General features: G+C 34.8%; 1 protein-coding gene across 4 annotated transcripts in view; it reads right to left on the bottom strand.

Moving 5' to 3' along the window:
• Nucleotides 1-18,065, bottom strand: part of SCAF11 (SR-related CTD associated factor 11) — a 94,316-nt gene that overhangs the window by 23,405 nt on the left and 52,846 nt on the right. For all 4 annotated transcript variants that reach the window (XM_020973688.2, XM_020973689.2, XM_078156458.1 and 1 more), the window contains 3 exons: nucleotides 15,325-15,402; nucleotides 6,344-6,444; nucleotides 5,491-5,555 (listed from right to left, as the gene is read on the bottom strand). In XM_020973688.2, the coding sequence (XP_020829347.1) occupies nucleotides 5,491-5,555; nucleotides 6,344-6,444; nucleotides 15,325-15,402 (244 nt within the window). The remainder of the gene's footprint in view (nucleotides 1-5,490; nucleotides 5,556-6,343; nucleotides 6,445-15,324; nucleotides 15,403-18,065) is intronic.

Below are 18,065 nucleotides of genomic sequence, written 5' to 3'. Positions count from 1 at the left end.
CAGATTGAAGCACACTTTTTCTTGGTTTTTTTGTCTGTATTTTCTTTCACAATATGACTAACATGGAAATATATTTTGCATGACTGCACATGTATAACCTATATTAAAACTGCCTGCCTTCTCAATAAAGGATGGGGGAGGGAGAAAGAATTTGGAACTCAAAAAAAATTTTTAAATGAATGTTAAAAAATTTTTTAAAAAAATATATAATTGGGGGAAATTAATTATAAAAAATGTTAATGAATGTTAGAAAATAAAAATAAAAATTTAAAAACAAAATGAATTTTTTAAAAAGGGAGATAATTTACTTTCTTCCATAATAAAGAGGTTCAAGGAGAAGAACAGATGACATGGTCAGGTGAATGCGCAGCACATGAATCTCAATTTCACTAGACAAAAGAAGGTTGAATAGATTCATATGTATTTGAATACACCCAAAGAGTATGGTGTAGAAAGATAATAAGATAATAGATTGGTAGGGGGAGAAGAGGGTTTAGTTGGAAGAAGATAAAGTTGATGAATAAATCACAACCAAAACAAACTCCAATGTCAGAGGGTGCATCATGAGGAGGAGATTAAAAGGAAAAAACAAAAGAGAAGAAATAGAAGAGAACAGGAAAGGTAATGGAGTAGAAACATTCCGCTTTGTTTACAAATCACTACTATAAAGCACATTCCTTTTACTATCCTTTTCTTTTTAAAGAAGGGCACTGTGGGAAAGGGGGAAGTGTAGGGATATGAGACAGGAAAGGGGAGAAGAAAAAGTTTAAGAAGTTCAGATGGAAGAAATACACAACTGACATCAACAATCATGAATATAAATGAGATGGACTCACCTATAAAGGAGAACAAAATAGATTAGAAAGCAGAATGCAGTAACATGTTGTTTACAAAATATAGACTTCAAGGGGCAGCTAGGTGATGCAGTGGATAGAGCACTGGCCCTGGATTCAGGAGTTCAAATTCGGCCTCAGACACATAACACTTACTAGCTCTGTGACCCTGGGCAAGTCACTTAACCCCACTGCCGAGGAGGAGGATGAGGAGGAGGAGGAGAGGAGAGGAGGAGAGAGGAGGAGGAGGAGGAGGAGAGAGGAGAGGAGGAGGAGAAGAAGAAGAAGAAGAAGAAGAAGAAGAAGAAGAAGAAGAAGAAGAAGAAGAAGAAGAAGAAGAAGAAACAGACTTCAAACATACTGATTCACAAAATTAAAATGAGGGGCTGGAATAAGATCTATTATTTTTCAGCCAAATTCGAAAAAGTAGGGAATAGCTGAGATACCACTTCACACCTATCAGACTGACTAACATGACAGAAAAAGAAAATGATAAACGCTAGAGGGTATGTGGAAAAACTGGGACACTAATACACTGCTGATGGAGTTGTGACCTAGTTCAACCATTCTGGAGAACAATTTGGAACTGTGCCCAAAGGGCAATAAAAACCATGCATACCATTTGGCCCAGCAATATTACTATTAAGTCTGTATCTCGAAAAGATCAAAAACAAGGGAAAAGGACCTATTAATACAAAAATAGTTCTATCGTTCTTTTTGTGGTGGCAAAGAATTAGAAATCCAGGGAATGCCCATTAATGGGGGAATGGCTGAAAAAGTGGCATATGACTGTGATAGAATACTACTGTGTTATGAGAAATGAGAAGCAGGATAGTTTCAGAGAAACTTGAGAAGTTCTATGAACTGATGCAAAGTGAAGTGAGCAGAACCATGAGACCCCTGTACACAGTAACAACAATATTCTAACAATGATTAAAGGCAAAAGATTTAGTTACTCTGATCAAGACAATATTCCTAAATAATTCCAAAAGATCTATGATGAAAAATGCTATATATCTCCAGAGAACTGATAAACTCTGAGTGCAAATTGAAGCATACTTTTTCAATTTTATTTTTCTTGTTTTTGTGCATGTGGGTTTTCTTTTACAACATGGTTAATATGGAAAAACATTTTATATGACTTCATATATATGATCTATATCGTACTGCTTGCCCTCTAAACGGGTGGGGGAAAGGCAGGGAGGAGGAAGAGAATTTGGAATTCAAAAAATTTTTTAAATAATTAAAAATTTTTACATATAATTGGAAAATATTTAATAAAATATATATATATATATATATTTACTTTTCTGTGAGGCAATTGGGGTTAAGGGACTTGCCCTAGATCACTCAGTGAAAATAGATTTTTTAAAAATGCAAAAAGGAAAAATAAAAAGAGTAGAAGTAGCAACCAAGATCTCAGATCAAGTAACAGTTTAAAAAAAAGATTAAAAGAGATAAGTAGATAAACTTTATCTTATGCTTAAAGGCACTATGGCTAATAGAGCAGTATCAATACTATATGTGTTTGTATGTTTACATATATGAGAACCAAATGGTATACATTTAAAAAGGGAAAGTGAACTGAATGACAAGAAGAAATAGATAAAACCTAGCAGGCAGTCATTTTTACCTTATGCATCTTTCTCTACCTGCTAAGTCTAACCTAAGTGGCTTTTTATTTTCAAGTTGCATATTTTTTACTTTTAAATTGCACCTCTTCCTAGAATTTTAGATTCATTATTCTACCCACCTTAGGAAACAATTCCAGGTAACCTATCTGAAAATTCTTGATCTATAATGAGACCATTATTATCAAAACAGGTAATTAGTACCATGTGTAATGTAAAAACTAAAGTTTAAAAATGCTTAAAATTCTGTAGGACTGAAGCAGGGAGAATATAGGGTAAAATTTAGACAATGTTAAAAAATATATCAATAAAAAACTAAAAGGTTTTACTCAGTTATAATTCTTGAAGTTCTATTTCAATAAATGTTGTTCTACATAAATTCACTAAATATATCTTTGTTAATGCAAAGCAAGGTATTTTCCAAATATACCTTTGTTAATGCAAATGTGGCTTATGTGTGTACTAAGCAGAGAGCAAACACTGCTAGACGTAATTAGTATATAACAAAAGTAATTTTCTAATGACTTCACAAGACAATTTAATATGAAAAAAACATTTAAATTAAGAATTATCTTAAGAACAAAAGCATTCTCAAAACAAACAGGCATCAGAAAATGAAAATAATACCTTAAAGTTTCAAAGATTATAGATGACAATAAATAAAGAAAATTAAGGCAGACAAAAATTACTGGCATCTTCATTTGGATGTTAAGCTGTTTCTATCTTTTATAAGACTCATATACAAATATAACAGTGGACTGGGAGGGTCAAAGCCCGCAAGCACACATAGTCTCCTCTGCTTGGACTCAGCCTATGCTGATGCTTGGCAGGGCCTATCTCCAAAATACTGGAATGGAGCCCGCCCTCCACTTCATATTACTGTATGATGACAGAAATATTAATTATTGGCCATAACTGAATGGATACTCAAAAGGAACAAACCAAATTTCTTTTTGTTTCTTGTTGGCCACTAGATTCAAGTACTACTTTCTGATCTCCAAAGAGTTGCCCAGGTAGGAGAATGAGTACTTTTCTACCTAGGGGCTGACCAAGGAGCACATGGATTCCCAAGCAAGCCTGTGTCTCAGATAGAGCTGCCTCTTCTTTATTCTTCTTTCCTACTGAATAGGGCCAAGTGGCATCTCTAAAAAAAACACCTCCCAGAATGGGACAGTCCTTGAGAAATGATCTGTTTGACCTAGCCTGGTCTGGCAATCAAGATACTGTTGTTATGTAAGCAAATGTGTGCATGCTATATCACACGCAGAAATTGAACTTGATAAGAATATTCATAACTATCTTAAATTTTAAGTTTGAGCCCACTCTCCCCAAAGATGTGTAGATAGGAGAGATTTTATTCCACTTCAAGGGTGAAAGTTTTGTAGTTTGGTTCTTGATATACTTTTACAATAAATATCATTATAAAACTAACTGATATTAATTGGTTAATTGATATTCTGGAGATGTTAGCTGGGTAAAATGATAGTGGGGTGATATTCCGTGTTGGGCAATATCAGGGGACAGAATAGAACAGGAAGTCAATGTTATTAGGAAGACACCAACAACCCCTAAGGGGCAGGTTCTGAGAAGCTTAAGATTGATCCAGCATCATTTTCTTATTGACCCTTAATTGATTTTGTCCTGTAACTGCTTAAGTCACAGTTCTGTCTCTGAACTTAGTTTAGAGTTCAGCTGGCCTATAACAGGTTAAGTTTAAAGATCCAGCTTTCTTGTCTCAAGGAATTTAACTGACCTTGGAGAAAGTGTGTAAAAAAGAAAGGGAGTTGGGCCTGATACCTTTACCTCACCAATCTACCCTTCAAGGATGTGTGGTTTATTGTCCAAAAGTCTGGGCTGCTATCTTGCATCTGGACTCAAACAATGAGCACGTCTTACTTAGTTTCATGAGAGAAGAATGGGGAGGAAGGTCATCGCTGGCCCTCATATACCAAACTTCCAACCAATCACGTCCCTGTGCCTCAGCTCTATAACCAGTCATATTGCTCCCAATTCCATGATGTCATCTACCCTGTTCTGTTCTTTATTCTGTACTCCCCAAAACCTACACAAGATGAACTGTCTTCTTGATTGGGGTCTTTGGCATAAATGGAGGCAAGTCACTCTTCCATTTATTGACAGGTAAGATGCCCCTGCTAATAAGTGTTATCTTGTTGTTAGATTCCAATTTCGACAATACCTCTAGTAGAACCCTCAAGAGGAAATATCTGCCATCTAGAGATCTGACTTGTCAGTGTAAGAAACAGTTAGAATAAGAGCCCCTAAATCTTTCATGGGCTACACTAACCAAGCACAGGTCACAAGTTTAAAACTTGTATGGTCCAGTTAGCTTTGTTTTGTTTTATGATCACAAGTAATTCACAATCATTTTCTGACTACATAACACATTCAAGGTAAAGTAACTAATAAAGATACTGCACCAAGAAGGAAATAATAATCTAGTTGAGAAAGCTAGATATACACATGGGGAAAAAAAAAAAAGAAATGCTAAGGGCCTTTCAAATAAGTGGTACGGATAGTAATTCCTTTAAGAATTTGAGTAAAGGTATCGGGGTAGGATGGCCAGGTATGGATTCACAAAGGAAATGAAATTTAAAGTGAGCCTTGAAGAATGGGTTCAATATTGAGGGGAAGAAAAGAGGGCATTTTAAATAGAGGCCATCACTGTAAGAAAAGGTAATGAAAAAGGTTCATGTAGGGCAATAGAGGAAGGTAGTAAGGAAATTCAGATGCATAAGGGTCTTGAACTGAACTAAGGAATTTATGGGGACTTAGCAGGGAGTCACTGAAGGTTTTGAGCTAGGGAATGATATGAAAAAAAATGATTACAGTAAGATGAAAATAAAGTTTTGGCAATATTCATGAGTCAGTAACATGAGACAGAAACTGGTAAAGAAAAATCATTTGAGGCTACTTAAAGAGCTACAACATAAAATGTGCAAGGACCTGAATTAGGAAACCACAGCAGGAATGATAAAGCAGGAACAGAATACACAAAAATTACTTACTACGCATTTTCTTCAAATCTCTATAAAACTTTGCATTTAGATCTCTTTTCACATCTGTTCTTTTTCTGTGAATATCAAGAAAGAAATTAAAAATATCAAAAACTAATAGTTTATTTTTTTCATATTAACTAAGTTTCTATGACAGGGTAGCTATGTTGGAAAAATTCTGTGTCTCATCAATTCTCCATATAATAATCAAAATTAAAATTTAAAACTTATGATCACCAAAAATGTGAAATAATGTTTCTAAATCTCTCTGCAGAAAGAATGGCTTTATGCGTAAATAACATATTTCAATTTAATGACCAGATCATATACCACGTTACGGTTTACAAAACACATACACACACACACACACACACACAGTTGAGCCTGTTCAGGAATGCAATATCACTTCAACTTGAACACAAGAAAAAAATAATTATGTGCATGGGACAAATGAAGAAAATTATATAACAAAGGAGAACATGGAATAGAGCAGCTCACACTGTACTCACTAGTATAAAAAACTTCTACTTACATAAAATTCAGGACTGATTAGAGTAAGTGGTATCAAATCCATTATCACTAAAAGAGTGAAAATGTAGGAGTACTCCTTAAATTTTTGCACAAATATCCCTGTGGAACATCCTCAGTTTTACCTTTGGTTACCATTATCTTTTGTTGCCAAAGAGATAGAGGGTATTTCTACCCACCTGTTAAAGTTACAGGTAATTTGCCTTTAAAACATCAACTGCTTAAAAACATTTTATTTTACTCATTTAAGAGAGCAGATAATACCAAACCAAGCTTTTCTGAACAAACTTATGGAACCATGCCAACTTGATTTCTATTTCTGGAATTTATCACTGACCTCATACAGCTCTTAATATATACAGAACAGGAATCCTGTTTCTTAAAGAAGCATTCATTTCTCTTATCATCTGTTTCTCTTAATTGTCTCTCTACTTGAACCTATAAAGAAAACCAAATTCATAACATTAGAATTCAACATGATAAAAAAAGTGCTTTAACTTTGTCTTTCCCAAAATGATGAAAGACATGAGAACTAGTGTTTTCATTGAAAAAAGTTGCCCAAAGATTGATTTTTAATGATATGACTTGAATATCAACAGTCAGGAGGCAGAAATAGGTTTTAGAGGATTCAATTATCGTCCCTATATGAAATATGCCTTTCGAACACAAGTTATCAATCTAAAAATAGAAAGTATTTGGCTTTAGGTACTCAGAAAAATATCTTTGAAAGACTGTTCATGCTAAGACAGCTTTACTGATATCATGTGACCTAACGGAATATAAAACCTCTACCAAAATAATCGCATTCAATTTTTATTTGAAACCCAGGTTTAACTAATATGTATGAGTGGCTTGTTAAACAGTTTAAGAAGAAAAATATTAACATTTTTACATTTAACTTGGTATGATCATTAATTTGCATTTATGCTAGCAGTTCAAGTGTTTGACAGTCTCAACTCCCTTTTATCAAGACATATTTCTCAAGTTACACACATTCAAATTGTGAACATCAAATACAAACAAGAAGACATTAGCACACTGTCTCCCTTGCTCTCAGAAATTTATGACAGCAAACAATGTAAACCATCCATCTAATACAAGGGGTTCTTAAGTTTTTTTATGTCACGGAACCCTTTGGCAATCTGGTGAAACCTATGTACCCCTTCTCTGAATAAAGTCTTAAAATAAATATATGTATATGATTATGAAGAAAAGTCAAACATAATTAGTTACCCCTGAACTACTATGATTCTTTAGTAAAGCATACTGAAGAGTTTCTAACAGTCAGATGATACTCTACTTCCTTTGCTGAACAAAATGAAGTTATTTTTTTAATTTTAAAAAGATTATACTTAATTCAAAAGATGCTAAAAACAGATGTTTCCTTTTTTGCTATTGACAACCCCATGTTAATCACATTTCTCTCTTTTGCTGATTTCTTTTGTTATGACTGACCCATCAATGTGAGTCTTCCCTAAAGTTCCACCCTCAGTCCACTTACCTGAAAATTTTCTCTTTTCTTACCTCTCCGGAATCTCTGGCTTCCTTCATGACTCAGCTAGTATAAGACCCGCAATAGGCCTTATTCCTCCTAGTTTCCAGAGCTTTCCCCTCCAAGACTGCCTTCCACTATCTATAAGATACATCCACATATCTTATATCTATTTATGTTTATCTTTTCTACCCCATTAAGTAGTAAAATACTTAAGGACAAAAACTATTTTCGCTTTTTTTTTTGGTGGAGGGGAATTACCGTATTTAGCACAATGACTGTCAAAGAACATTTAATAAATGCTGTTTGACTAATTAATTTCACTTAGTAATCTCAACCATTCACATAATTTCAACTACAACTTTGTGTAGATATTTCTAAATACACATTTCCAGCTCTCAGTTACCTTTCCTGAGCTCCACATAGGCCTTTACGAATACCTAGATAGGATGTTTCTATCTAGATGTTACAGAGCTACAGAGTTGGAAGAGACCTCAGTGGCCATCTAGTACAACCCATACACAAAAGAAACACACTTTAATAAACCTGATAAGAAGTCAAAGGTTCAAGTTTCAACCTTAAAAGGAAGGGGAACACACTACCTCTTAGAAAGCCACCTTTAGACAACTTTAATTGTTATTAAGGACAGAAAGAAAAGAAATGTAGATTGGGAAAGACGCAGTTAATTAGGTGGACAAAGTAGAGAGCACAGAGTCACAAATAAAACAAACTTCAACATCAGAGGATAAATCATAAAAGGGAAAGGAAAGGTATCAAAAAGAAAAAAATAAAGTATAAGAACCAAAGATTGTGGTCTCAGTGAGGAGGGGAAAGAACAGGAAAAGACTACTAAATAATTGATCTATGAATAGAAGCATCTTCCAACCTTTTATCTATATCCTTCACTTGGAGCAACTCTCCATGGCTGTTATTTCTTTGTAGCAATAATGTTTAGTTGTACCAGCCAAGATGGCAAAGTAGAAGGAAGCAGTACAGCCAGGTACCCACTCTGCCCAATTCCATACAATTATTCTACAAAGATTTAGAAGATGTACCAGACAGAATTCTGATTGGAAAAATCTAAAGGAAAAAAATCTCAATAAATCATTTTTCCCTCATTCCCCATACCTCGGGACTAGAATCTAATTATAATAATAAGCTGCTAATAATAAAATAAAACAAAAATAAAAATGAGTAAGCAAATGAGAAAGAACCCAACCACAGCTACTATGGGGATACAGAAGATCTATCTGGGTTCATATTCTTTTTTTTTTAAGGCATTTGGGATTAAGTAACTTGCCCAGGGTCACACAGCTAGTAAGTGTCAAGTGTTTGGTCTGAGGCTGGATTTGAACTCAGGTCCTTCTGACTTCAGGGCTGGTGCTCTATCCACTGTGCCACCTAGCTGTCCCTTGGGTTCATATTCAAATGAAAACACTGAAGTTAAAAAAGCCACTCCTTTTTCAATGAAAAACATCAAATGATCACAAACCCAAAAGGAGTTCTTGGAAGAACTTAAAAAGGACTTTAAAAATCAAGTAACAGATAGCAAGGAAAAGTCAGAAATAAGAGCAATCCAAGAAATTCAAGAAAAGTATGAAAAGAAAGTCAACCTACTAGAAACAGAGAATCAAAAACTTAAGGAGAAAAATAATTCCTTGAAAGCTAGAATTGGTCAAGGGGAAGGTAATGATGTTATAAGACACCAAGAAATAATAAAACAAAATAAAAAGAATGAAAATAATAGAAGAGAAAGTGAAATATCTCATCAGAAAAACTGACTAAAGAACAGACTGAAGAGAGTATATAAAAATTGTTGGAATACCTGAAAAGTTATGATTAAAAAAATATTGACACAATGTTAAATGAAATCCTAAAGGACAACTGCCCTGGAGTTCTAGAAGAATAGGGTAAAGCAGAAATAGAAAAAAATCCACCAATCACCACCTGAAAGAGATCCAAAGGAGGAAAACTTACAGGAATATCATAGACAAGTTTCAAAGCTCCCAGGTTAAGTAGAAAAATACTGCAAGCAATGAGAAAAAAACAAAAAACAAAAACAATTTAAATATCACAGAGCTACAATCAAGATTACAAGATTATAGCAGCTTGTATGCTGAAGGACTGCAGGTGTTGGAACACTATATTTCATAGAGCAAAAGAGCTGAGGATGCGATCAAGGGTAACTTACCCCAGCAAAGTTAAGTATAATCCTGAATTTTAAAAAAAAGCCATTTAATGAACTGAAACACTTTCAGGTATTTGTGATAAAAAGAACAGAATGGAATGGAAAACTCAACATATAAGATCTAGAAGAAATATAAGGTAAAGACCATTATAAAGGACTCAATAAGGTCAAACTGCTTACTTCTTATGTGTAAAAATGTTATCAGTATTCTTAAGATTGTCATCATTATTTGGGTAGTTTGAAAGAAAGGCTTGGGCTGAGCTGTGTATGATGGAGTGATTCTGAAAAATAAAATTGCATAGGGAGAGATAAAAAGGAGTAATTATCTTATACAAATAAGTCACGAAAGAAAGATGTGGGGAGATGGGGAAGAGTGGGCAGTGCTGGAACCTTATTCAGAAATGGGTTAAAGAGGGAACATATACATCTAGAAGAGTATAAAAGCCATCTAAATTTGGAAAGAAATAAGAGAGCAAGGGGATAAGATTAGGGAGTGACTCTTAGAGAGGTAGGTAGATTAAGGAATAGGAAGGCAAGACAGCAGGTAGAAATAGATTAGACAAGTAAGAGGGATAGGGTAAATAGGGCTATAAGGATTGTAAGAAAAAATAGGATGGAAGAAAATAGACAACAAGTAATTATAATTTTGAATGTGAATGGGAGAAATTTACCCACAAAATGGAAACAGACAGCAGAATTGATTAAAAATCTGAATTCAACATTATGTCACTTTGAGGAAATATAATAAAAATGAGAGACGCAGAGTTATAATAAAGGGCTGGAGTAGAATTTATTCATGTAAAAAAAGCAGAGGTAGTAATCATGATATCAGACAAAGTTCAAATTAAAACAGATTTAACTAAAAGAGAAAAACAGGGAAACTACTCTATGTGTCACCAATATTATTCAATATTGTTTTAGACCATTTAAACTACACAGTATAAAATACCTGAAAGTATACCTACTAAAACAGACACAGGAACTACATGAACATAAACATAAAATACTCTTTATACAAATAAAGTCAGATTTAAATAACCGTAGAAATATCCATTGTTCATGGGTAGGCAAAACTAATATAATAAAAATAACAATTTTACCTATTTGTTTATCTATTCAATGCCATCCCAATTAAATTACTAAAAAATATTTTACTGAGTTAGAAAAAATAATAAAATTCATTTGAAAGAACAAAAAGTCAAGAATTTTAAAGAAACTAAGGGAAATATGAAAGGAAGGAAATTTAGTAGTAAGGCAGTAAATATCTGGTACTGGATAACAAATAGAAAGGTGGAACAGAGTAGACATACAATACACAATAGTAAAGGACTATAGTAACTTTGTGTTTGACAAATGTAAAGATTTAAGTTTTGGGGATAAGGATTCATTATTTGGTAAAAATTGCTGGGAAAGCTGGAAAGCAGTTTGGCAGGAATTGGGTATAGACCAATATATTAAACCATGTACCAAGATAAGGTGAAAATGGATTCAATATCTAGATATAAAGGGATACATCACAAGAAAATTAGAACATGGAATATATTACCTATCAGACTCATGAATAGGAGAATAATACATGAAGAATGAGATAAAGAACATTGCTGAGGTGTAAAATGGATACTTTTGATTACTTTAACTTAAAAAGTTCCTGTATAAATAAAACCAATGTAGCCAAGAATAGAAGGAAAGCAGAAAACTGGGAGAAAACTTTCATAGCCAATCTCTTAGATTAAGGTCTCATTTCTGAAATATATAAAGAACTTGGTCAAATTTATAAGAATACAAGTCATACCCCAAGGGACATGAACAAGCAGTATTTTGATGAATAAATCAAAACTATATATATTCATATAAAGAAAATTCTCTAAATCATTAATTATTAGAGAAACACAAATTAAAACAACTTAGATGTATCATCTTACACCTATCAGATTGCTAAAATGATGGATGCTCTTCAATTAAGGAATGTACATATGTGTGTATTTGTTTACATGCTGTATATATATTTGCATTTAATTATAATCTGATATGGAGGTGGGAAGGAGAAAAATAAAGTAAAAAGCACACAGCAGAGAGCAAAAGAAAACCTAGAAGGAAGTACAGAAAAGCTGGGTGTACAGTATTTATTACATAGGTCTTCTTGAAATGGAAATACATTGTTTTATATTGAATCCTCTTATATTCTGCTGTGTATGTGGAAGGATTCTTTTTTTTCTTTTCTCATTTTGTATTTAAGTTTAAAATGAATAAAAAAAGTTTTGGGGTTTTTTTTTGTTTTTGTTGAGGCAACTGGAGTTAAATGACTTGCCCAGAGTCACACAGCTAGTAAGTATTAACGTGTCTGAGGCCAATTTGAACTCACATCCTACACAGGTTCAGTGCTCTAACCACTGTGCCACTTAGCTGCCCACAAAACGAATAAAAAAATTTTTAAAAGAGACAAAAAGGTCTGTGGGCAGTGGAGATGGGCCACCAGTCAGGAGCATGCCATTTGGTGCTAGGACTAAAAAAAAGTACTTACCTGTAGCCATGCACAAGGGAAAGAAGAGAACCCAGATGTGGCACAGAGGGTCCTGCCCTTGTGTAGGAATCAGGTACATGTACCAACTGGTAGCTCTGTTGCTTATTACCCACTCATGGATCTACAAATCTAATGAGGAGGGAGACCTGCCTCTTCAGATGGTGATCCAGAACAAGGAGTAATTGCAGGCTGCAGGCTCAGTGAGGAACAAGTATGAAAACAAACATCAGCTGTGTGATTTTGACCCGAGGAACAGCTACTGATCTCAAATCTAGTCCCCAACCCAATCTGAAATTTGCAATGGCCTTTACATTTGTTGTATTAGCAGCTACAAGGTATTACCACTCAAAGCTTCAGCTATGGCAACAAATGTTTTCGAAGACAAAAGACAAAAGAATTTGAAAACATTTTTTACCTATCTCAACACCCAGCATAAAAAAATTGTTTACGATAAAAAGAAAGTTAGTGTGACAAGCTGAACCAGACTTAGTTGAGAGCCACTTTCCAAACAAATAACCATCTGTTCAAGGAGACAACAGTCAGGAAGTATTGGGGATGTGGAGGTTGGTGGGCAAAGGGAAGGGGTAAGGGAGTTGAGAAAGCTGTGATGCAGCTGAGGAGCATAAAGCAGTCCGTAAAACAGTAGCCAAAAAAGAGATATTTTCAAGGGGTAATTATCTACTTAAATATTTTTAAAATGTTAAGAAGGAGGTAAATGGTGCAGTGATACAGACACACTGAGTTTAGGGAAACAACATGGGTTTGATGAACCAGATTTATACATACTTACACAACTGAATTTTCAGACTTGTTGCTAGTCATCAACAATTCCTGGGATAATGAGGAATAATGGAAAATATAACGTGCTTTTTATAACCTTTTTCCAAGGGAAAACACTAGCACTACCTTTTTTTTTTTTAAATACAGTCTCAATGAGCCAACTTGAGAATTGATTTTTTTAGATGCAAGGAGTAGCTGTGCAATGACACAAAAGGAAGTGTGCTGTATATGAGTAGTAATAAAGAATATGATGAGACTAGGACAACTGAAGGATTTAAACGTGAATTTAGCGTTAAATTGGTTCTCTAAGACTAAGGGATTGCTTCTGTAGTATGTGGTATTTGAGTTAAGGCATCTATTTCCCTTTAGATGAGAGTATACTTTTTCCTTCAGGTATATCTTCTTTACCTCAACTCAAAGGCAGATCAAGACCAGCCCAAAAGACTATCTTCAGAAGTCAATATGTATTACTTTATTCATGTTCTCACTGACCACATGTTATGCAACTTATCCTAATACCTGCAAACAGGAACTTATCTTTGAATGCATCAAGAGACAGAAGAAACAAAGAACTATGCATTCCCAAGAAGTCATGTCAACCTTTGGGATTCTTTGATGATTAGAAATTGGCACTTAATGAGCAAAGAAAAAGTCATAAATTAGACTTATTTGATGTTGCTGTTCCCCAAACTAAAACAAAAGGTCAGATCATATAAAATGAAGCAACACCTCTTTCCCCCATTGTGTCTAATATAATTGTTCTTCAACTGCACTGAGTTTACACAATTTCTGATTTGTTTTCAAATCTTAATCAAGATTTACTGTATGTGTGTGTATACAAGAAGTATATATAAATATACATGTTCTATATATGTACAAGAATTGGTAAAAATGGTATGGGTGATGTCTTTTGATTTGTGTGTAAACTGGATTTAAGTGAGGCAGAGTTGCACGAAGTTATCAGCCTCACTCTCTCTTCCCGAGTGATGCAGTGAATGACCTAGGTGTCTCTGATGTCTAACCAAACGCTAAGCACTCCACAGAGCCTACTTTAGCTACTTTCATGGCTGTCGGAACAGATTACTTTCATCTGCCCATTCCACCAGGGCAAGTCTTCACATGCTTGGGGTAGATACCCTCCTAACTCACCAACAGGTCTGAGACCCCCTTGGTTACCCTCAACCTGGTTTAGTCCATCCGCTGAAACGGTTTACCAGGGTGTGGCCACTGTGGATGCTACAGCTTCTTGGAGCCACAGCTAAGAGTTAGATGGAATAAGTGGATACCAAAGATGGAAATCAGCACTGAAAAGGGCTCTGCAGCCTTATCTGAACACACCCTATGTATACCCTATGTACAAGAATACAAATTTCTTCTGGGGGGAGGAGGGAGGAGAAAAGAGAGAGGAGGGAAGGGAAGAGAATGGTTGATTTGAAGGCTTAAAGGCAGAAATAAATTATACACATTTGTTAAAATATTTGTACTACTAACCAGGTACTGGCATAAAGGTTCATTTGTTGATGGATAAATTGATGCTGACTGAATACTGCCATCTAGCACATTGCCTGGCACACAGTAGGTACTATATAAATACTATTATTATCATTATTATTATTATTAGGATTATTTCTTATACTTACTGCTTACTATGGCTATTTCAGTCTTACACTACAACCCAAAAGAACATCAGCTCAGTTTCTGGCACATAGTACATACTGAAATGTTTACTGACTAATTAAAGCATACTTTACTTAAACTTTATATCTACTACCAAAGTACCTTGAATAGTGGAGACCCTTAATGTTATAATGTATCGAATGAAACGTGGGTACAATTTACATTATAGCTTTTGTGAACAGCCTGGAAATCAAAATGCTATTTATAACATTGTTCCTTTGGGGAAATGCATGCCAAATTACTGTCGTAGTCACCCTTTCAGCAGCAGTAGAAAAAATGACAATATTACCTACATTTACTCCAGCTAAAGTTTGTTAAATTTATAAAATGTTAATTAAAGGTATTCAAACTCTTAAAAATAAAATGAATCTCCCTATGAGAAAACTAGGTGGAAGAGTAGATTATAGTGCTAGATCTAGAGTCAGGAAATCTTGAATTGAAGCCTCAGAAGCTAAACTTCTGACTCAAACTAGTTTCTTCATCTGTAACATGGGAATAATAATAGCACCTACCTCCCATAGTTGCTGTGAGGATAAAATAAGATCAAAGCAGTTTTGCAAACCCTAAGTATTATATAAATGCTAGGCTATAATTAAGACTATTCTGTTTAGAATATAATATATATATGTACATCACATACACACATATTTTCAGACTTACCTTAACACAACCTTCCAATGCACTGAATTTACATACTGCCTGAAAAGGTTTTCGATCAATTGGACATGAAGGAAGAGTCTGAAATGGAATCGTTAGCAAATTAAAAATTTTACATCTTTTATATTAAGTTTTCTACAAAAAATGGAAATGAAACATTGTTTTCCCTCAAATATCAACCAACTTGAAATCTATTATCAGCTTCATTTCCCGCTAAGATGGTAAAATATGAAACAGCGTATAACCACTTTTGTCACATACAAATCTGCTAACAACACAGTGCCCCAAACAACTCTTTAAGACTTTAAATTACAGTAAAGTTCCTGACCTGAAGGAGTTTCCTCACAGGGAACTTCCTCACTATAACTAATAAAATAACAAGTCTGGACCCAAAAAATTTTTCAAAGGATCTCTTTGGTTGATAATGAGCAAAAATCACTAAACTAGGCATCAACATCAAAACTATGACTTTGGGCAAATCACTTCACCTCTTAGGGCCTTCGTTTCCTCATTAGTAAAATGAGGTTAGGCCAGATGACCACTTAAGAACGTACTTTCCAGTTCTAAAATTCTATTATACAGTCTATGACAAAACATGATAAAGTAAATGTTCAGAATGATATACCTATATCTACACACACACACATACACGTATGTGTATATGTACACATGTACATATGATATTACACATGCATATAAATATATACACATGTATACATATGTATATATTTTTCCTACTTCATTTGCTGATGCCCTTTATTCTCCTTTATTTATTTATTTACTTATTTTTAGCGGGCCCTACCCCCACCTTTTGGTTGACATATAATTTCATAGGCATAGCAAAATAACAGTCTATAAACTCTCTCCATCAATGGAGATAGGCAACCAAATGTACTTTAGGAACTCTTATAGTAACCTGAAGCACTGAGTAGTTATTTAACTTGCTATGTACAGTCACAGAGATAATGTCTGTCAGAAGTCAGGACTTGAACACCCCTATCTACATACTATGCTACTCTGCCTCTCATTTGCTGCCTTAAAAAGATTAAATTTTATTCAAAAGAGCCTGAGAATGTATCTGTGACCCCTTTTGTCCAAAAAACTAAGCCCAAGACAGAATACAAAAGAATATTTATTTTTCATAATAAATATGCTTCACTTATAATTATTTTTTTTCAGCAACATGATAAAAGTTCTTCAAGAATTTATTCAATGTTTATGCTCCCTCCATCAAAAAGGTTATAATTCTTTTATAACACTTTAAGTGGCTGGTTTTCTAAAGCTACATAGCCCCTAAGTTCATGACTTCAGTCAACCTGATAACTAACCCTCTCTCCCCCAGAAAAACTTCTTTGGCCTAACATTCAAGGTCCACATAAAGGTAAAGCATAAATATTATACACATATATCATAATACATATCACACACACACATTTATAGTTATATATGGATAGAGAGAGAGTGACAGCCCAACAGCAGATTTTGAAGCTGAATTTGGAAGTAAACAAAAAATGTTAAGGCAGTGGTAAGGAGGGAGAACATTCTAGGCATGAGGGACAGTCAGTGCAAATGCATGAAGATGGGAGATGGTAAATAGCATGTCAGGACCAGCAACCAGGGCTTTATTACTGGATTTTAGTATATGTGGAGGGGAGTCAAATGTTAGAAGAGTAGGATGTGAGAAGAGATCAGGTTGAGAAGAGCCTTAGGTGATAAACAAATGTAAAAATATTTAATTCTAGATATAAAAGAAGCCACTGGAATTTACAGAGTAGAGAGTAATAAAGTGAGACATTCTTTAGGAAAATCACTAAGGTAGCTATGTGAAAGGACTGGAGTAGGAAAAGAAATGCGTGACAGAGAACAATGAGAAAGCTCTTGCAATAGTCCAGCCAAGAAGAAATGAAGGCAGCAACTAGAAGACATGTAGGAGTTAAAATAGGAAACGATAAGACGGCAACTGATTAGATGAGGGGTTTATAAGAGTAAAAGAGTAAATGTTAACAACAAGGTTGTTAACATAGGTGACTGTGAAGATGGTAGTGCTCTCAGCAGTAATCGAAAAGTTCAGAAGAAAAAGGGTTAAGGAGGGAGTATGAGCTCTGTCTTGGACATATTGAGTTAAATACGACTACAGAAAAAGAATGGAGTCAAGAGAGCACAGTAAGAGGAAGCAGTACAACTCAGTACTCCATTAAACTTCCTCCACAAAAATCTAAAAAATAAACTAGACCAAATTCTGTTCAGAAAATACAAAAACAATATTACACTGTGTCATTTTTCTAGCCCAGGATAAGCTAAAGGAGATGAAGAGAGGTGCACAGAAGAATCTAGCATTCAGGGACTGAAAGAGGGCAGAGACTAGACACCAGAGCAGGAAGGATGAGGGCAGAAAGTGATCCCAGGGAATCTAGCACAGGGTATAAGAACAAGTGCCATCTGGTAGCTCTGTAGCTCGTTACCGAGTTCTAGGTCACAGATCCAGTGCAGAGAAGCAGGCACAAGTTCTGGCCCTGGTTACGTATGGAGAAAGGAAAGTTTTGGAAGCAACAGTAGTTGCATGGTTCTAATCACAGAAGTGCCTCAATTCCTCCAGTCCCACATGGAATCTTGCAGTGGAATAACCAAGGCAAAAAGTCCCAGACAAAAGGGAAGCCTGATATCACTCACTCTGAACCTATAGTCTCCCAGTAGGATAACAGTGGAGGGATTCCAACAGCAATCTGAAACTGAATAGTAGGGAC

The sequence above is a fragment of the Phascolarctos cinereus genome, unplaced genomic scaffold (assembly GCF_003287225.1).
Source record: "Phascolarctos cinereus isolate Bilbo 61053 unplaced genomic scaffold, phaCin_HiC Scaffold_1;HRSCAF=81, whole genome shotgun sequence".
Taxonomy (NCBI): Eukaryota; Metazoa; Chordata; class Mammalia; order Diprotodontia; family Phascolarctidae; genus Phascolarctos; species Phascolarctos cinereus.
This window is presented reverse-complemented; position numbering and strand designations above follow the sequence as displayed.